The sequence below is a fragment of the Petromyzon marinus genome, chromosome 30, assembly GCF_048934315.1.
Source record: "Petromyzon marinus isolate PM22_M1 ecotype Great Lakes invasive population chromosome 30, UKy_Petmar_22M1.pri1.0, whole genome shotgun sequence".
NCBI lineage: Eukaryota > Metazoa > Chordata > Hyperoartia > Petromyzontiformes > Petromyzontidae > Petromyzon > Petromyzon marinus.
Window position 1 is genome coordinate 9439604 of NC_133696.1, and position 21488 is coordinate 9461091.

The 21488-nt window shown below is 56.7% G+C and overlaps 1 protein-coding gene across 4 annotated transcripts in view; it reads left to right on the forward strand.

The window, feature by feature from the left end:
* Nucleotides 1-21488, forward strand: part of CELSR2 (cadherin EGF LAG seven-pass G-type receptor 2) — a 114904-nt gene that overhangs the window by 33026 nt on the left and 60390 nt on the right. For all 4 annotated transcript variants that reach the window (XM_032963497.2, XM_032963496.2, XM_032963494.2 and 1 more), the window contains exons 3-4: nucleotides 226-867; nucleotides 16489-16711. In XM_032963497.2, the coding sequence (XP_032819388.2) occupies nucleotides 226-867; nucleotides 16489-16711 (865 nt within the window). The remainder of the gene's footprint in view (nucleotides 1-225; nucleotides 868-16488; nucleotides 16712-21488) is intronic.

Below are 21488 nucleotides of genomic sequence, written 5' to 3' on the forward strand. Positions count from 1 at the left end.
ACCGTACGTAGCCAACCGTGCAAATCGGAGGAGCTGTCGTTGCTGTAGGCCAACAGTATCAACTGCCTGGCCGCGTTCCTTGCACCGTCAACGGTTTGTCCACATCCCGTTAACCCCCAACGATGAACCTCGTGCCGCTAACTGCGCGCCCTGTGCTCCTGCGTACCGTAATGCAACGTACCGCCGTTAACTGCGCGCTCTCTGCCCCCCCCTCCCCTCCCGCAGATGGCGTGCACAGCGTGAGCGCGCAGTGTGTGCTGCGCGTCGCCATCATCACAGATGACATGCTCACCAACAGCATCACCGTGCGGCTGGAGAACATGTCGCAGGAGCGCTTCCTCTCGCCACTGCTCAGCCTTTTCCTGGACGGCGTGTCGGCCGTGCTGTCCACGCCCAAGGAAGACATCTTCGTGTTCAACGTGCAGAACGACACGGACGTGCGCGCCACGCGCATCCTCAACGTCAGCTTCTCGGCGCTGCTGCCGGGCGGCGGGCACGGCCAGTACTTCTCGTCGGAGGAGCTGCAGGAGCAGGTTTACCTCAACCGCTCGCTGCTCGCGCGCATCCTCGACCAGCGCGTGCTGCCCTTCGACGACAACATCTGCCTGCGCGAGCCGTGTGAGAACTACATGAAGTGCGTGTCGGTGCAGCGCTTCGACAGCTCGGCGCCGTTCATCTCGTCCAGCACCGTGCTGTTCCGCCCCATCCACCCGGTGCACGGCCTGCGCTGCCGCTGCCCGCCGGGCTTCACGGGCGACTACTGCGAGACCGAGATCAACCTGTGCTACTCCAACCCCTGCGGCAGCAATGGCAGCTGCCTGCGGCGGGAGGGCGGCTACACTTGCGTGTGCCAGGACGACTACACGGGTGAGCGAGCCGTTGGCGGATGAGCGGAGCACGCGGGGATGTGCCCGATGATCTGCCGGGTGCGTGAGGAATGTTGAGTTGCCGGCGGTCACGCGTGGTCGTTGAGCTGTGGCCGCCGCGGTGTTGCCGAGATCAACGTCTGAATGTATTGATGGTCACGCTGACCGCAACCATCATGCGTACCAGTCTTCTAACCGCCGACAACCTCATTCAATCACAATCCTCACCGTACCTACCAGCTTCACCAGAACCACAACCATCACCCTTACCACAACCCCCCCCAGTCACAATTCTCACTCATATCTACAAACCACATCCCTAACCTTTGTCCTACAACCTTCACCCTGAATACAATCCTAGGTCCTTACCACAACCTTCATCCTGGCTACAATCCTACGCCCAAACCACAACCCTCACCTTCCTACAACCCCCCACCCACCCAGTGACTGGATCACTGGGTGGGTTGGGGGTTCGCTTTCCCTGACAGTCTCTTCGCGCCTCCCCATGATGATGCTCCTCAGCAGGACACGATCAGTTTACGTGTGGTTTGGCTATTCCGTTGACCGTGTCCGTACTTTACTTCACATGGAGCTACTCACACCAGCAGAAGGTAATGGTGCAGCCTCTGAAATTGCTGGCTCACGCCACTGCTTAGCAGTAGGGCCTCTGCTACAGCGACCTCTAAAATTGTATTTACTCTACACTTCCATCGTTGACCAGACAGATGTGTTGGAAGAGGTGGCATAGCATTTTAGCAGTTATGATTTTTGTATGTGGCCAACCACATTGACTTATATGACAACCATTATTCAATTGATTGGGGTTATCTAGTGATTCACTCACATTGACTGTATAAAGAAAACATTTAGAAACGTGCGTTTAGAGTATTTGGCTGCTACAAATTTCTACACGATAAGCCACTTTGCCGAGCTATTATTTGTGATGGCCAGGTCGCTTCTGAAAAAGAGCTATATAGCTCAGTGGGCCTTACCTGGTAAAATAAAAATAGTTCATAGTTTTAATCGGCACGACTAAAGTTTTGCCACCTTAGGTGGCATGAGTTATTCATAAGGTAGTCACCGATACGCTCCAGTTCACATTCCAAGGTGGAGCGTGTCAGTAACCACCTATGAAAACCATATTTCACGGACATAGCAAAAATTTAGTTTTCTGTCCTGGCCCATGGACCACCTCTCCTGATGTGGCTGCGTGCCTGCGTGTGTTTGAGCACATGAGGGTGTGTGTGTGTGTGTGTACACGTGCGTGTGATTGAGTATACACTGCGCCCTCGTGTACGTGCTATGGGTGTGGGAGTGTACACACGCGCGTCTTGCGTGTGTGCTCCTCCGTGACCCCTGTGTGTGGATCCATGAATCTTGTGCGGACAGCTGCGTGCGCTGATCTGTAATTCCTTCACGGCAGCTGCATGGGATGGTCCCCGTGACCCCTCCACCCACGCACACATACACCTAATACGTACAAAGACAAAGATCTCCCGTATAGCCTTTTAGCAAACTTGGGGCCAGGGCTGTTAGCGAGCACCTATGTAGGCCGGCACAGCACACAATGTGGGCTGGGTGGCAAGCACCACGCCCGGCAGCCTTGGTCTCCCCATTAGATACTGTTTACACACTGCATTAGTTAATCATTTAAGGCTGAGTCGACCTAGGTGAGGCACAGGACCAGTTTAACTATTCGAATTTGAGCCGGTGAATTTGCAGCGCAGAATGCTAACCACTGCACTACTGCTCCCGATCATAATTACACACGCACACAGACAGACGTGCGTATGTGTGTGAGCGTGTATGGGCACCTGTTCCACATGTCCACTACCTGTCGGAGCTGGGCTGAGGAGAGGATGTCAGGCAGCTGAGCTGGCTCGCTCGGGTGTGTGGTGAGTTGTAGTGTGGTGAGAGAGACGTAGTGTGGTGAGTGTGTGTGTAGGGTAGCATGGTGCCGGCCTTCATAGGTGCTTATTCATAGCCCTTGCCCCAACAGTGTGTTAAGGCTATAGGAGTAGTGGCCTTTGTCTTCTCGGAAAGTGTTTGGTGTGTGAGACATGAGGAAAGGGAGTAGTAGCGCAGCGGTTAATGCACTGCGCTACGAACCTGGCGACCCGAGTTCGATTCCCCCTCACAGCCAACACCGGTGATGATTAGCTGAACCGGTCTTGGGTCACCCCTAGGTCGACCGAGCCTCAAATGAGCACCTGATACGGAGTGTAAACATAGCCACTGGGGAGACAAAGGTGGCCAGGCGTGGTGCTGGCCACCAACCCCCTCGTTGTGCTGTGCCAGCCAGCCTTCATAGGTGCTGTTCGCTAACAGAACTTGCCCAAGCTGTCTGTTAAAGGCTAAATGGGGGGTCTTTGTATTTGTTGTTGTGTGAGATAATGAGTGAGTGTATGTTCATGTTTACATGGGTGATGATGGCTGTTGGAGATGCCAATGTCAAAACAAAGGCCTGTGTAGGAGTGCAGGGGTCAGAGGTCACGAGGCAGGTGGGGGCAAGGGTTTGGGTTAATTTAAGTGTTAGAGCCAGATTTGGTTTGGAGTAGTGTTAGGGTTACATTTGGTGTTTGGTTGAGGCTAGGTTATTAGTGTTAGAGTTGGGGTTCTGGCTAAGGTTAGTGTTGGGGTTAGGGTGAATGTTGGGGTTAGGGTGAATGTTGGGGTTAGTATTGTGGCTACTGTGTTGTGGCTCATGTTAAGGTTGGAGTTACTGTGTTGGGGCTCCTGTGTTGGAGCTACGGATAGTGTTCGTTATGGGGCTACTGTGTTAGGGATAATATTGATGTTGGGGCTACTTTTTTGGGGCTAGTGTTAGTGTTGGGGATAATTGTGTTGGTGTTGGGGCTACTGTGCTTGGGGCTAGTGTTGGCGTTGTCGTTGGGGACGCCCCTGTGTAGCCCATGGCTCTCGTTCCCGATTGCTCTCCGATGGCGCCGTTTGTTTGCGCTGCGGTTTCTGCTCTTTAGCCCCTTGGGAGAGCAACTCGCAATCGCGACGCGATACGGGCTCGGGCGCTCCTTCTGGCGCAGCGAAGGGACATTTTTCGTGACTTCCCGGCGCTCCCAGACATGCGGTGGTCATGCTCCTGCGCCGTTCGACCCCCAACGGTGCGACGCTGGCGGGCAGTCGGTGCAATCCGCGGAGGCGCCGCGAGCGGGGAAAACGTGAAGAGAGGCCCCCTGTGCTCCCAGGGGTTTGTTTAATGGGACCTGCGGCGGCCATTATGATTTTCCCGTAATTGAATTCCCCTTCACTCGAGTCGAACGCGTTGAGCCGCCATCAGAGCACCTCGACGAACCCCCCCCTCCTCCTCCTCGTGCCAGGGAGGCGGCGGCGGTGGTGTTGATCGCTCCGTGGCCGCGGCGCAAATTAAACGACGTTCGAGTGATCTCAGCAGATTTCGGCTTCAATAAGATTACGGGGGGGGGGGGTGGGGGGGTGGTGCCGAGTGGCGGATCTCGACAGAAACAGGTCGAGTGTGTGCGGCGCGCGACGTGAACCGCACGGCGAAGCGAAGAGGAAGAGAGAGGAGTGCGTGCGTCGGTGCCTGAGTTCGTGCCTGAGTCGGTAGACGTGAAGACAAGGAGCGGGTTGTGAGTGTGTGAATCATTAGATACACACAGAGGCAGAGGTATGTGTGTCTGTGCGTCATTAAACGTACACACTGAGGGTTGTATGATACAACGGTTAGCGATATGGTTTATGTAACATGCACAGCAGGCTTTCGCGAGCAATATGATTCATGTTCTTGGTTCTTTCGGTAAAGTCACGTCAGATGATTGCTTGTGTTGCAGTCGAAACGTCGTGATAATTTTATTGTTTTATATTTTTATTATTTTATTGTTTCCCTTCTACGTGACTTTACCGAAAGAATCAAGAATATGAATCCCTGCAGTCACGAAAGCTTTAAATCAAAATATGATTCATATTTGATTTCGGGGTCAGATCGCCACGTAAAGTAAAATGTGTGTCTTACACCCTTCTCCACCCGACACAGTCATTTATCAAAGTTGTAACGTGATGTACACTCATTCCAATGTATTACTGCTTCAGCAGTAGCAGCACCGGTAATGCTGTTGGAGAGCGAGTGTGATGATCAGGCTCCAGCAAGCTGTTGAAGCAGTAAATACATTGGAATATTTGTTCATCACGTGACCACTTTATTAATTTGCTGTGCCGGGTGGAGGAGGGCGTATGACACACACTTAATTCATCCGGCGATCTCCAAAAATCTTAGGAACGATGTGATTTACTATTTTTGGACAAAAGCTCTTTACGCAGAGCCTCCCAGGGCGTTTGGGCCCTCGGCCAAATCAATCTGGCTCAACCAAGAAGCCGGCTCAAGCACAGCACGTTTAAAATTTTGATTTAAAAGGTTCGGTTGGTGCCAGCAGTGTCCGTGATGTGATTCGGGAGTAGTGTTGCTTCAGCAAGCAGAAGCTACGGCAGCTCAAGGCTCCCTCGCACCGCATCTATAGGGGCCGAGGTGTTAACTACCTCGCCTGGTCTACAGGCGGTCGTGGATTCAATCCCGACCCTGACGCCTGCTGTATATTTGGAGTTTGCGTGTTCTCCCTGTGATCGTGTGGATTTTTCTCCGGGCCCTCCGGTTTCCCTTCCACACATTTAGAATCAACGTGCGTTTAGAGTCTTTGGCTGCTATAAATTTCCACATCAGTCTCTTTGTTCAGCTATCATTTGTGGCCAGGTCGCTTCTTAAAAAGATCTATACATCTCAAGGGGCCCTTACCTGGTAAAATAAAAATTGTTTAGTTTCTCGTTTAGTTTTATAGGAACCAGCGCCACAACGACCACCACGAGTTCAGCGTTTATCGATCTCGGGGGGGGGGGGGGGGGGGGGTGGTATGAGGCATCAGCAGTCGCTGTGAATGCGAAGGCCCGGGGACCACGGAGGGGCTTAGAATCCGTGAGCAGAATAACGCAAAAAAATATATCAGTCCTGAATGTGAGGGAAAGGCAGTGCGGCGATTTAAGCCGCGGAGTAAATGCAACGCTGGGAATGAAGCGCGTGAGAGTCGAACCGGGAAGGTCGGTGTGCATCGGTAAACATCTACACACGGGCTGTGAGTGAGGAGTCAGGGGCACGGGCTGTGAGTGAGGAGTCAGGGGCACGGGCTGTTAGTGAGGAGTCAGGGGCACGGGCTGTGGGTGAGGAGTCAGGGACACGGGTTGTGGGTGAAGAGTCAGGGACACGGGCTGTGAGTGAGGAGTCAGGGGCACGGGCTGTGAGTGAGGAGTCAGGGGCACGGGCTGTGGGTGAGGAGTCAGGGACACGGGCTGTGAGTGAGGAGTCAGGGGCACGGGCTGTGGGTGAGGAGTCAGGGACATGGGCTGTGAGTGAGGAGTCAGGGGCACGGGCTGTGAGTGAGGAGTCAGGGGCACGGGCTGTGGGTGAGGAGTCAGGGACATGGGCTGTGAGTGAGGAGTCAGGGGCACGGGCTGTGAGTGAGGAGTCAGGGGCACGGGCTGTGGGTGAGGAGTCAGGGGCACGGGCTGTGGGTGAGGAGTCAGGGGCACGGGCTGTGAGTGAGGAGTCAGGGACACGGGCTGTGGGTGAGGAGTCAGGGACACGGGCTGTGAGTGAGGAGTCAGGGGCACGGGCTGTGAGTGAGGAGTCAGGGGCACGGGCTGTGAGTGAGGAGACAGTGACACGGGCTGTGAGTGAGGAGTCAGGGGCACGGGCTGTGGGTGAGGAGTCAGGGACACGGGCTGTGGGTGAGGAGACAGGGGCACGGGCTGTGAGTGAGGAGACAGGGACATGGGTTGTGAGGAGTCAGGGACACGGGCTGTGAGTGAGGAGACAGGGACACGGGCTGTGAGTGAGGAGTCAGGGACACGGGCTGTGGGTGAGGAGTCAGGAGCACGGGCTGTGGGTGAGGAGTCAGGGGCACGGGCTGTGAGTGAGGAGTCAGGGACACGGCCTGTGAGTGAGGAGTCAGGGGCACGGGCTGTGAGTGAGGAGTCAGGGACACGGGCTGTGAGTGAGGAGTCAGGGACACGGGCTGTGGGTGAGGAGTCAGGGACACGGGCTGTGAGTGAGGAGTCAGGGGCACGGGCTGTGGGTGAGGAGTCAGGGGCACGGGCTGTGAGTGAGGAGTCAGGGGCACGGGCTGTGAGTGAGGAGTCAGGGGCACGGGCTGTGGGTGAGGAGTCAGGGGCACGGGCTGTGGGTGAGGAGTCAGGGACACGGGCTGTGGGTGAGGAGTCAGGGGCACGGGCTGTGGGTGAGGAGTCAGGGACACGGGCTGTGAGTGAGGAGTCAGGGACACGGGCTGTGGGTGAGGAGTCAGGGGCACGGGCTGTGGGTGAGGAGTCAGGGGCACGGGCTGTGGGAGAGGAGACAGGGGCACGGGCTGTGAGTGAGGAGTCAGGGGCACGGGCTGTGGGTGAGGAGTCAGGGGCACGGGCTGTGGGTGAGGAGTCAGGGACACGGGCTGTGGGTGAGGAGTCAGGGAGACGGGCTGTGAGTGAGGAGTCAGGGGCACGGGCTGTGAGTGAGGAATCAGGGACACGGGCTGTGGGTGAGGAGTCAGGGACACGGCTGTGAGTGAGGAGTCAGGGGCACGGGCTGTGGGTGAGGAGTCAGAGGCACGGGCTGTGAGTGAGGAGTCAGGGGCACGGGCTGTGGGTGAGGAGTCAGGGGCACGGGCTGTGAGTGAGGAGTCAGGGGCACGGGCTGTGGGTGAGGAGTCAGGGACACGGGCTGTGAGTGAGGAGTCAGGGGCACGGGCTGTGGGTGAGGAGTCAGGGACACGGGCTGTGGGTGAGGAGTCAGGGGCACGGGCTGTGGGTGAGGAGTCAGGGACACGGGCTGTGGGTGAGGAGTCAGGGGCACGGGCTGTGGGTGAGGAGTCAGGGGCACGGGCTGTGGGAGAGGAGACAGGGGCACGGGCTGTGAGTGAGGAGTCAGGGGCACGGGCTGTGGGTGAGGAGTCAGGGGCACGGGCTGTGGGTGAGGAGTCAGGGACACGGGCTATGGGTGAGGAGTCAGGGGCACGAGCTGTGAGTGAGGAGTCAGGGGCACGGGCTGTGAGTGAGGAGTCAGGGACACGGGCTGTGGGTGAGGAGTCAGGGACACGGCTGTGAGTGAGGAGTCAGGGGCACGGGCTGTGGGTGAGGAGTCAGGGGCACGGGCTGTGAGTGAGGAGTCAGGGGCACGGGCTGTGAGTGAGGAGTCAGGGGCACGGGCTGTGAGTGAGGAGACAGGGACACGGGCTGTGAGTGAGGAGTCAGGGACACGGGCTGTGGGTGAGGAGTCAGGGGCACGGGCTGTGGGTGAGGAGTCAGGGGCACGGGCTGTGGGAGAGGAGACAGGGGCACGGGCTGTGAGTGAGGAGTCAGGGGCACGGGCTGTGAGTGAGGAGTCAGGGGCACGGGCTGTGGGTGAGGAGTCAGGGGCACGGGCTGTGGGAGAGGAGACAGGGGCACGGGCTGTGGGAGAGGAGACGGGCACACACGGCCCTCTGAGTGCTTGCACAGCCACCGGCTTGCACGCGCTCAGCTCGGCACAGTGCGGCGCTGACTGAAGCGGTGGGGCGGGGGGGGGGCCGGCGAGATGCGACAGTCAACGACGATCCCCTCGGCACCGCGCACCGCGGCACACCCGGCCCAGCGCGGTGACCAATCGCGGTGGAGCGAGCACCGGCGTCTCCATGGCGACCCGTTAACGAAATGCGGGGAGGGCCGGGTGGTCGTGGGGGGTGGGGGGCGGTGGGGGGTGGGGGGCGCGCAGTGATGGCTGATGCGGCCCTTTTGTGTGTTTTATTCATCTGCCGGGGTGTGGCGTTGCCGCTCGGGGTTACCTGGGAACGGGATTCACGCCCCCCCCCCCACCACCACCACCACCAACACATCCACCCCCCCGGTTCTCACTTGGACTCGTCCGGACGAGTCGTCAGTGGGGAGGGATCCGATGTGCCGGTGGATCTCGCCTGCTGCTCTCTTCCCTTCGAGCTCGGCCCCCCTCGGGAGTTCCCTGCTCGTCGGTTGCCTCCCCCACCCACCCCCCCCCGGTGCGGTGCGGAGGTGCGGGGCGGTGTCGTCGGTTCCTCGCTGGCGGCGGAGGCGATCGCGGTCTCAGGGTCGAGACTCTCAACGCTAAGGCGCGGCAGAGCACCGCTGATGCTCACTGAGCCCACATTGCCCCACACTGAGCATTACCGATCCTCACTGATCCAGTCCTAGCCACGTGTAGTGTACTGCCCAAACCTCCACTCCGTGTAGAGTAGCGGATCCAATGTTTAATAGGAATTTAAAAAGCTGGAAATGTTGAAATTGCCCCCCCCCCCGACACGTTTATAGCCCGGCCTCTAGCCCCCGTGTGGCCGCATGGCAACCACCGCCACTGCTGCTGCCCCTGTGACGCGGCTCTCGGCTTGTGTCGACGGAGCGAACCTAATTGCGGCACGGCTCCTAATGGCCACCTCAGGGGGGGCGGCGAGTAGGGGGGGGGCAACCGTGTTCCCCCGCTTGCTTGGGGCCAATCCCTGTACCCCCACCAGCTTCCGACCCCTGTACCCCCGCCAGCTACCGACCCCTGTACCCCCACCAGCTTCCGACTACTGTACCCCCGCCGGCTACCGACCCCTGTACCCCCGCCGGCTACCTACCCCTGTACCCCCACCAGCTTCTGACTCCTGTACCCCCGCCAGCTACCGACCCCTGTACCCCCGCCGGCTACCGACCCCTGTACCCCCGCCGGCTACCGACCCCTGTACCCCTGCCAGCTACCGACCCCTGTACCCCCGCCAGCTACCGACCCCTGTACCCCCGCCGGCTACCGACCCCTGTACCCCCGCCAGCTACCAACCCCTGTACCCCCACCAGCTTCTGACTCCTGTACCCCCGCCGGCTTCTGACTCCTGTACCCCCGCCAGCTACCTACCCCTGTACCCCCGCCAGCTTCTGACTCCTGTACCCCCGCCGGCTACCGACTCCTGTACCCCCACCAGCTTCCGACCCTTGTACCCCCGCCAGCTACCGACCCCTGTACCCCCACCAGCTTCTGACTCCTGTACCCCCGCTGGCTACCGACTCCTGTACCCCCACCAGCTTCCGACTCCTGTACCCCCGCCGGCTACCGACTCCTGTACCCCCGCCAGCTTCCGACCCTTGTACCCCCGCCAGCTACCGACCCCTGTACCCCCGCCAGCTTCTGACTCCTGTACCCCCGCTGGCTACCGACTCCTGTACCCCCACCAGCTTCCGACTCCTGTACCCCCGCCGGCTACCGACTCCTTTACCCCCACCAGCTTCTGACTCCTGTACCCCCGCCAGCTACCGACCCCTGTACCCCCACCAGCTTCTGACTCCTGTACCCCCGCCAGCTACCGACCCCTGTACCCCCACCAGCTTCTGACTCCTGTACCCCCGCCTGCTTCTGACTCCTGTACCCCCGCCAGCTACCGACTCCTGTACCCCCGCCAGCTTCTGACTCCTGTACCCCCGCCTGCTTCTGACTCCTGTACCCCCGCCAGCTACCGACTCCTGTACCCCCGCCAGCTTCTGACTCCTGTACCCCCGCCTGCTTCTGACTCCTGTACCCCCGCCGGCTACCGACTCTTGTACCCCCGCCAGCTACCTACCCCTGTACCCCCGCCGGCTTCTGTGCACAGCTCCCAGCGGGCACAGCCCCTGGCAGCGGCACTTGCCGCGCGCGTTACTGCATGGGGAGCGGTAGTGTAGTGGTTACTACCGTGCTTCGTTATGAACCCGGCGACACGAGGTCGATTCCGCTCAAGGCCGACAGCAGTGGTCAATATCTGTACCGGTCCTGGGCCTCCCCTTGGCCTCAAATGAGTACCTTGTGCGGTGTGGTGAACATCGCCACTTGGGAGAGAAAGGCGGCCGGGCGTGGTGCTGGCCACTCGCCCCCTCGTGTGCCGTGCCGGCCTTCATAGGTGCTCGCTAACAGCACTTGCCCCAAAAGTCTGTTAAGGCTATACGGGGGGTCTTTGTCACTCTTTGTCTTTGTCCCCTTACCTCCTACCAACAGAGCCTTTCACACATGTGACGACCTGAAAGTACACCTAGCCTGGCATGAGCCATGTGGTGACATCACCTCCACTTGGTGGCGAATGGTGATGGTTACTGCTGTTTGTGCCTTTGTGTACGTGTTTGTGTGCACCTGTGTGTGTTTTGTTCTTTTGTGTGTGTGTGTGCAGCTGTGGGTGTTAGTTTGGAACATCTTCGCCGGCTAGAAACATTTAGGCTGGCCTGCCTACGATCAATCCTGGGTTTAACCAGGCTGGATTGTGTGAGGAGCTCACAAATCTTTGAAAGATCTGGGCAAGGTCTCATCGGTGAACTCCTCCGGCAGGCAAGACTGCGTTGGCTGGGTCATGTAGCCCGCATGCCCAATCACCGCATGCCCAAACAGCTTTTGTTCGGCTGGATTAAGGGGGCTAAACGGGCGCGGCACGGGCTAGAGAAGAGATGGAGTGATGTGGTACAGGAGGACGTGGAGCTGAGTGAACTTGTCGATGACTGGTACCAGCGGTGTCAAGATCGGCCTCTGTGGAGGAGGCTCGTGAAGGACGCTGCTGGGCAGTTGGAGGCAGTCGCCCTCCAACGGAGGGCGGAGGAGTGACGCTCACAACAACGAGCGGAGCGCCGGGTGGCTAAAGCACAGCAGGTTGGCACAGTAGGGGGCACAGGTGGTGCATCAGCCAGTCATCTCAGTCAGTCGACCCGTGGCACCTAGGTTTGCCCCGTGACCTCCTGCCAGTGGGCGTTCGACACTTCACGTGGCCTCAAGGGGCACATGGCCTGGCACAAGCGTCGTGGTGACGTCACCGCCACTTAGTCGCGAATGGCGGTCGTTGTTGCTGTGTGTTAGTTTGGAGCGGTAGTGTAGTGGTTAGTGCCCTGCTCTCCGAACCCGGCGACCTGAGTTTGATTCCCGCTGAACCGGTTCTGGGCCTCCCTTAGGTCGACTCAGCCTCAAATGAGTACCTGGTGTGGTGTGTAAACATCGCCACTCGGGAGACAAATGTGGCCAGGCCATGGTGCTGGCCACCCCATCGCGTGCCATCCCGGCCTTCACAGGTGCTCGCTAACAGCACTTGCCCCACAGTTTGTTAAGGCTATACAGGGAATATTTATCTGTGCTTTTTGTCAATATACGTGTGTATGTATAGGTATGTGTGTATGTTGGTATGTGTGTTGATGTATGTGTGTACGTGCGTTGGTGTGTGTGTTGGTATGCGTGTATGTGAGTTTGTTCGGGCTCTGCGCTGTGATCCTCGTCATCTGGGTTCAATTCTGGGCCAAGATGCGTGACATCCGTTCAAGTGGCAGCGGCTTAACCTGTCTCGGGCTTCCCCTTTAGATTTTTCCTCTTCCTTCCACGATCGCCGCGCACTGCGCGTAAAAAACACCGGGACTCGGGAGGGGGAGATGAAGACAGCCGGGTGCCGTGCTGTGTCCACACCGTCCCGTTTATGCACCGTGCGCCGACGTTTCAGAGGCACTCGGTGACGTCACTTGCCGCAGTGTGGCTGCACGTTGGCATCTTTGTGCGCCCCTGCTGGGTCTCTAACATAGGCACCAGTTTGCATGGAAGTCGACAATGCTCATCTTATGGACAGACTCTCCCCCCGCCATAGGAACGTGCAACTTCCACAGTCACTGAAACTTCCACGGTTAACATCTCGCCACCGTGGCACCATGGGGTGCCACAAGCGACAGAGTGGGGTGCCAAGGTGTTCACTCCCTCGCCTGGTATACAGGAGGTCGTGGGTTCTATCCCGACCCTGTCACCTGGATATGTCGACTTTGCATGTTCTCCCCGTGGTCGCGTGGATTTTCCCCCGATTCCTCCAGTTTCTAGTACAGTATTTGGCTGATATAAATTTCCACACGATAAACCAATTCGTTGAGGTATCATTTGTGCCCAGGTCGCTTCTGAAAAAGAGCTACATAGCTCAGTGGGCCCATACTCTTTGGTTCTTTCGGTAAAGTCACGTAGATAGAAAATTAATAGATCACGACGTTTCGATCGCAACACAAGCGACCGTCATCAGGTGAGACAAACACAGCAGGAGAACTGGTGACGCAGTCACGAAAGCTTCAAATCAAAATTAGCTCAGTGGGCCTTACGTGGTAATATTTCCATTCTACGTGACTTTACCGAAAGAACCAAGAAGATGAATCCCTGCAGTCACAAAAGCTTTAAATCGAAATTTAACCGCCTCTACGGGGAGGGATTCCACATAACCTTGATTTCCATTCGACGTGACTTTACCGAAAGAACCAAGAAGATGAATCCCTGCAGTCATGAAAGCTTTAAATCGAAATATAAAAATAGTTTATAGTTTAGCTTACTAAACGGGAGATGGGCGTTGATGCCTCGACGCTCGTTTGAGCAGCAGGAACTCACTCCATCACTCGTCGGCTGCTGGTAGTGATGCCCTTATTGGCTCCGGGGGGCACCGGCGTCACCACCACCACAGCTGGCAGAGAGTGCCAACTCCATGTTCCTGGCGCCCACTGCCTCCACCACGAACGAAAACGAGGGCTTTAGCGCCGCCGCTGAATGCTCGACAGAAATCCCGGGGAGATTAACATTCAGCGGAGGGCTTTGATGGCGCTGCACGGCGCCGCGATGCTTAGGAGGCACGGTTAAACGGAAGCGCATTACGCGCTAATCTGCAGAGGGGGGGGGGGCATGCTTCGCCGCCGAGTCAGGTGACATAGGTACGTCGCCCGAATCCCATTAATTTCCCCCCCCCCGGCTTACACGCGCTTACGAGCCGATAGCGCTTGAGGAGCCACGCTCGTCCAGCCTGCGCACGGGACGAGGTGGGCGAGCGCGGCGCCCAGCGCCACGCTCACCCACCTGGATACCGCTTTGTGGGGAAGTTTAGTGGTTTTCTGCTTGATATAGGCTGACTCCTGCCATAGGAATGTGGAATTTACACTTCCAGCTTCGGGCAATTCTGCTCATTCTCACTCGTATGCTTACTCTCCCCACTCACCCTTTCAACTCTAATCACTTCACTCCACACTCGCTCCCCCCTGGCTCTCCCTCTCGCGAGGAGCGACTTCTGCCATCTGCCTTGGCGCTGTTCATCCCTGGCCGGGGTCCAGGCCTCACCGCCATTGACTCCCGACCTCCCTATCACATCTCTCCTCCCTCCCCACCCCTCATTTCCCCCCTCCCCCTCCATTCCGTCCATTCCCCCGCGGCGCTCGGCCCAGCCAGTTTACTCAGCTCCCATCCGAACACAAATCTCATTCGTCGAGATTTATGCTCCGGTGGTGACGGCTGCCAACAGCCAGGGAGATGGATCGCCGCGGCGCTGCCGACTCCGGGGAACGGCCCAGGAGCGCACGCGCCCTGCGCCGGCACGTGCTTACGCGGCTTATGGAACGGGCCCGAAGGGAACTCTGACCATGGCACGAGCGCACGAGCTCAACGGATGCAGGCGCGGAGGAAGATCCCGGATGCGCACGGGGTCCACGCAGGGATGAACGATCTCGAACAAGAGGGGGGGTGACGAATGGTGGCGAGACAACAAGGTGGAGGGATCTCACTTCCGGTCCCCCATCATCTCGCAAAGAAGACGGGTTCGTGTTGTGTAATTCAAGAGACCAGGACGAGTCTCATTTGCAAAAGCGACCTGGGGCTTTAGGTCTGCCGGTAGGGAGTGATGATTGTTGCTGTGTGTTGAATCCAGATTGATTAATTTGCAATGACATCACAAAATCTTTAACGTCCACTGTGAAGAAGCGCCTAGTATCATCACGGTTATTGAGCACCGCGGTAATAATCGGGGCGGCCGCTGGATTCGAGCCAAGAACCTCGGCAACGAGAGGCAAACGTGCCGCCGCTGGGCCGCGTCCCTACTCCTTTGATGGAAGAGGGAACTGAAGAGGAAGCAGTAGAGAGACGCGCTGCATCTCGTTCGCTCGTTCGGTTAATTCAACCGCCCCGCAACGTTCGTTGGTACCCCGCATGGAAACTCGGCAAGGCACTTGTGTCTGCAGCCACAGCATGGATATCACGCGAGGCTCCTTGTTCCCACATTGGCTTTAGGCTTAGGCCCACGTGGTTATAGTTTTATGGCCAGAATCCTCATCGTAAAACCTCCACCAGCCGACGAGATTGGCACGTTTACACGGATATTATTATTTCCACGCAGCCCACGTATCGATGAGACTCAGAGCGATACAGCCTCTACTCCTCCGACTTCTACTCCTCCTCGCCAGTGGCTCGAGGCTTTTCCGAAACTGAGCTCAACATCGTGATGGTTCTTGATGCCTACTGGGCCGCGCGCATCCTCGGTCGCTGGACCCCATTGCCCGGAACTTGCCACCGCTGACGCAAACTGAAGAGTTAGAAGCACCTCGCTCTCTCTCAAAAACCAAACGTGAGCTCAAATCTCAGCCATTCTTCGCGGGGCTCTGCGGTCACCACGTGTCTCGTCGTCACCACGATGCCCTCGCGTCTTCTCGGACGGCACGACCCTGGCGCCAGATCGCGGGGTTACACGGGTTTTTTTTTTGTTGCGCTGGCTATGGACGAGGAGCAGGAGGAGGTTGAGTTAGGGTTGGATTGGCAGGAGGTCGACGTCTCAGCCCTGATGCAGCGTGTCCGCGTGCGTCTGCGCATCCGCCCACGTGCGCGCACGTGTGTGCATGCGTGTTTGTTTTATTCTGTGCTCAAAGTACACCTAGCCTGGCACAAGCACTTTGATGACGTCACCGCAACTTAGTGGCAAATGTCGGGGTTTCCAAGTGTTTGCATGTCCATGTGTGTCTGCGTGTGTGTCTGTGTGTGTCTGTGTGTGCGCGTGTGTCTGCTTGTAACTAATTAAGGTCCCCTGCTCCTTCCCCCCAATTCCATTCAAATCTCTTTTCGTCTTGTTACATTGTGGTGCATCTAGAAGCCTCTAGCGGCTGCAGGATGATACACGAACGAATCGCAGCACACGTAGAGTTGTTTTCGTGCACCTCTGCCTACACGGCAGCATCGTCAGAGAATCAGAGCGTAGGATTCTGTATCATGATTGACGCGGATGCATGCACGTACGCATGTTCATTGATTTTGTTCGATGTGCGTATGCCTTTGTGTTTGTAGGTGTGTATGTATAAGTCAGCTTTCACGAGAAAACCGTTCACACACACGTGTGCCTATGCTTCCGTGTGGTAGTGCAGTGGTTAGCGCGTTGCGCTATGAACCCGGCGACCCGAGTTCCATTCCTGCTCACGACCAACACCAGCGACGAATATTTGAACTGGTCCTGGGCCTCCCCTAGGTCGACTCGGCCTCAAATGAGTACCTGGTGTGGGGTGTAAACATCGCGACTGGGGAGAAAAAGATGCCGTGCCGGCCTTCATAGGTGCTACTCGCTAACAGCACTTGCTCCGACAGTCTCTTCAGGCTATAAGGGGGATCTTTGTGTGTCCTTGGTGTGTGCATTTGAGTGTGTAACCCATCTCGTGTGTGCACATTCACTCGTTTATTTTTCACCTTTCACAGAATAATTATTATAACTCGCACGCTCGTGCGTCCGTGTCTCCTTTTGTGCGCCTCCCCCCCCACCTTCCTCCCCCTTCCCTCCCTCCGTGCACGCGCGACGCACAGGCGAGCACTGCGAGGTGAACGTGCGCTCCGGCCGCTGCGTTCCGGGCGTGTGCCGGAACGGCGGAACCTGCGTCAACCTCCTGGCCGGCGGCTTCAAGTGCGAGTGCCCGTCCGGCGGCTACGAGTGGCCGTACTGCGAGGTGACGGCGCGCAGCTTCCCGCCCCAGTCCTTCGTCACGTTCCGTGGCCTGCGCCAGCGCTTCCGCATGACCGTCACCCTCACGTAAGTCGGCGCCGCTCCCGCACCACCCTCCCCCAATCCCCCCCCACCTCCCCCCCCCCACCACTCCGCGGGCCGCTCGGCACGAGCGTGCATCCGGTACCATCGGTGACCCCCAGCTCCCGATCTCGAATGACCGCTTGCTGAACTACGACTCTTTAACTCTTCTGGTTGGCAAATGTTATAACTAACCCTTGGCTCCTGACCTTCAACCCCTATCTACTCACCTATGATCCCTATCTCTTGACCTTCAACCCTGGCTGCTGACCTGTAACCTTTCACTCCTGACTTATAACCCTTCACCTCCATCTCTTCACCTCTGAGTGCACTACTGACTCTCGCCGCTCTCCTCCAACCTTCGCTTGAAGTTTGATGGCAGCTTGATGCGGCAACCTGAAACCCCAACTCGAACATTGATCCGAGTGGAGAGGAGGCCATGTCCCCGAGTGACGTTAATCAGTGGCAGGAAAAAAAGTCTGCCCAGGCCCAGACGCCTGTGGTGATGAGCTCAGCGTTGTTGGCACTATTGCTGGAGACGTTAGGAATTGGAATTTTGGGAACAATGGCACCCTGTCTGCGAGCGACGCTAATCTTAGAATAGAATGCGACAACAACGAACCAAACCGCGGTGTAAAAGAATCGGCGTGAAATTACACTCTCAGGGAGCGCCAGCGCCGCCGCCGCCGCCGCCGTGCGTTTGTGATGCCGCGAGCCCCAGCAATTTGAGTGCCACCTGGCGGTGACCGCGCTGGGCTCAGGGCTCGGTGGCCATGCCAGCACCGACCGATGGCACCATGCGACCTCCTCGCCATGCGTCCACCGCTCGTCCCGCCGTGCCGTTTGAGAGCAGGGGCCGGCCAGTCTGGTCTCGGCGAAAGCTGCCAATGCTCGCCAAACCCTGTGCGGCCGGGCCGCGTGGGTCGGGCTACTGGCAGGTACTCGTGGGATACCTACCCGCGGATAACCCACAGGGCCCTAGCCCGGGGCAGGCCGCATGGCCTGTGCTGTTCAGCAGAGTTTGGTGGTGACTGGAATGGGCGTGGCCCTGGGCCGGCTGCTGAATTGGTGTTGGTGGAGCTCAGTCAAGCCAGGTCCACTTGGGTGGTGGGCAGTAGTGGAGTTGGGAGACGTGGGGAGCAGCTTGGGAAGGTTGGTTTTGGGGGGCGGTCAGAGTACTCCCCCCACCCCCCCCGCACACTACATGATTGGGGCTTACACGGGTTGATGAGTGCGGGGAGCGATGTCACGTGGGGTAGGGGAGTCTCAGTGAGTGTGTGTAAGTTCGCTTTCATAGGGGCTCGCTAGAAACACTTGATCCAACAGTCTGTTAATCGCATAAGCAGGGAACCATTGTATAAGTAGTTGTGTGTGAGTGTGTGTGTGTCAATGGGTATAAGTTCATGTTTCAAGTGTTTTTTGTGTAACCCGGCGAGAACTTAAGAGACCAGGAAGTCTCATTTGCAAGGGTGACCTGGGTCACTAAATTGACAAAAGTGATAACAAACAAAATAAATCTGACAAAAAACAATTGCATCACATGATGAGGATTTGAAAAAATGAACGTTACATCAAAGCTGAATATTAATTCCCTGCGGTGAAAATCTGCTGGAGCAGATGCCCTCCATATTGAACACAGCACAAATTACAAAACTAAGCTACTTAAACGTGAAAAAGATTTAAGGTGACTATATCACTACTATTTAAACAAACAAGGATGTATGTGTGAAAGACTGAGCACATGCGGGTGAGCGAGTGTGTGTGTGTGCTGGCCTTAATTGGTGCTCAGTAACAACACTTGCCCCAACAGTCTGTTCAGGCTATAGGGGGGATCTTTCTCTGTGTGTGGGGAGTGGTGGTGCCGTGATTAGCGTACCGCGCTATAAACCCGGTTACCCGAGTTCGATTCCCGCTCACGGGCCAACATTGATGACGGATATCTGAACTGGACATGGGCCTCCCCTAGTTCCATTCAGCCTTAAATGAGTACCTTGTGCCGTATGTGAACATCAGTCCCGGGGAGACAAAGGTGGTGGCCGGGCGTGATGCTAGCCACCCACCCCCACATGTTCCGTGCCTGCCTTAATTGGTGCTCACGAACAGCACTTGCCCCACAAGAGCCTGCAAAAGGCTCTCCGGGGGACCTTTGTCTTAGTGTGTGAGTGAACGTGTGAGAGCGTGTGAGAGCGTGTGAGTTGGTGAGTCACCGGAGAAAATTGAAATATGAAGTTGGCCTGGGTTTCTTTGTGGATGCTCACCCATTCCTGGTGTGGTGTGCGAGCGTCTGCAATCAGAGAGACAAAGGCGGCCGGGCACAGTGTTGGACTGCACCATCCAGTCGAGTACCTTGCCAGCCGTAGCATCCGTTCGCTAACAAAGCAGCACTTCTCCCAACAGTTTTTAAGGTTAATTTGGGGATCTTTATCTTTGCCCCTGTGAGTGTGTGTCTTTGTGTTATTGTGAGTGTGTTTGTGCGTTAGTGGGTGTAACTTTTTTTTTGCGTAAGAGCACGTGTGTACCTTTGCGCATGTGTGTGTTCGTGCGTTCATGTCAGTAGAGGAGCGGTAGTGTAGTGATTAGCGTGCTACGCTACGAGCTTGATGATCCGGCCAACGCCAGTGACGATTATCTGAACCGATACTGGGCCTCCCCTAGGTCGACCCAGCCTTACATGATTACCTGGTGTGATGTGTAAGCGTGGTGCTAGCCACCCACCTCTTCGTGTTTCATTTCGGACTTCATCGGTGCTCGCTAACAGCACTTGCCCCAACAGTCTGTTGAAGGCTATATGGGGGATATTTGTCTTTGTTTTGCATTGGTGTGACCGTGCGACAGTGAGCGTGTGTGCATACTTGCATGCTTGCGTGTACGTTCGTGTGTTTTTGTGTGTTGCGCTCACGTTTGCGTAAGAGTACCTGGGTGCGTGTGTGCGCGTATGTGCGTGTGGGGGAGCCTTGTGCATGACTGCACGTGCTTGCGGTTGGAATCCGACATGGCCCAGGGTGACGGGGGGGGGGGGCGGCCGTCACCACCGCGCCTGTCATACACTCCTTTTCTCTTCATTACCGACTCGTCACTACTGGGTTACGAGTGGGCGGTGTGAGTGTGGCCCGGGGAGATCGGCACGGTGACGGCTCTCTCAGCTGGACTCGCGCGCACCACGCTCGCAGCTCACGGAGTTAACTCAGGGACTCACAACGCACAGACTAACAGCTCACAGTATGTATGTTGAAATTCCTTTGCACCGTACGTAGCCAACCGTGCTAATCAGAGGTGTGGGGGAAGGACAACAAAAACAACTCACGAACTAACAGCTTGTGGCTCACAACTCATTGCCCCAGACTCGTGCTTTCAGGCTCATGCGGCCATCTGGAGTGAACCCATCCAGGTGTCGACCTCAATTCGCCGTAGATCGCCGTGAGTTCATCGCAAAGCAGTCAGGTCCACTGATGTTCCGGCAAATCACCGATTCCCTCCAGTCGCTCGCTCACTCACCGACAGCCAGTCGCCGGCTTATCACTCTTCTTTCGCTACTACCACGGTTACTGTTCCCAGGAACGTGGTGTTCCCGGTCCAGCACATTGCCTGTGTTCTCTCATTCTTACCACGTTCAACCACCGCACTGTTAGTCACAACACAATACTCACCCAGTCACCCACTCACAAGACTGTAGGTCATGTCACCACAAAGACAAATATTCCCTGTATAGCCTGAACAGATTGTTGGGGCAAGTTATCTTAGCGAGAAACTATTAAGGCCGACACGGCACACGAGGGGGTGGGTGGCCAGCACCACGCCTGGCCGCCTTTGTCTCCCGAGTGGCGATGTTTACAGACTGCACACCAGGTACTAAATTGAGGCTGAGTCGACCTAGGGGTGGCCCAGGACCGGTTCAGATAAGCAACACTGATGTTGTCCATGAGCTCAGATTTAACCCGTTCGACAGATTCGTAGCACAGCGCGCTTACCATTGCACTACCACTGCCCACCACACACACCCACAACACCACAGACACCCACTCACGCACTCACTCACCACACCGCCACTCACTCACCACACCGCAGGTCACAACATTTCCATTTCTGCTTCTTCCCTCGCACTGCTTCACCTTCTAATTCCCTCCTCCCATCATCATCCATCGTCTTTTTTTATCCGAGCTCTTACAATAAATCACCTTGGCTCTATTCAGAATCAGAGTATTTATTTATACTGGGGATATCCGATGAGCTATGAAGCTATTTTTTACATATGTCCAATAGGGGTGGGTCAGAACGTTACAAAAGCAAACAGTACAAAAACCGATAGGAGTGCAAAGTATAGGAGAGGTAAGCAAATCACTAAAAGTAAATGAATAAAAATAAATAAAGTGTATAAGTAAAAGTTGCAAAAGTACATCAATTCCTGACGATTTTTCAACAAGACACGGGATAGAGAAGAGTCCCCTTTAAGGTGATGTCACTGGACCTGCACGGCTGGCATCTTACCCACACGTGGGGACCCAGCTTTTACGCGCCCTGATTAGAGCGTCCGTCGCGGGTCACTCAAACCGAACGTTTCAACTCTCACAGCTGGAATATGGCAAATTACGTGAAAAACCACATTGTGTGTGCAGTCACCGGTGACCGACCGGGCTGACATCATCTCCTCGCCACACTCGGGAACCCGGTTTATTCACGGTTGAGAACCCGGTTTGATCACTACGGTTGGGCTGCTAAAACCCGGATTCGAGTCCGGGATCTCAGCGGTGGCGGCTCCGTGTCTCCGGGCCGGCCTCCTTCTCTC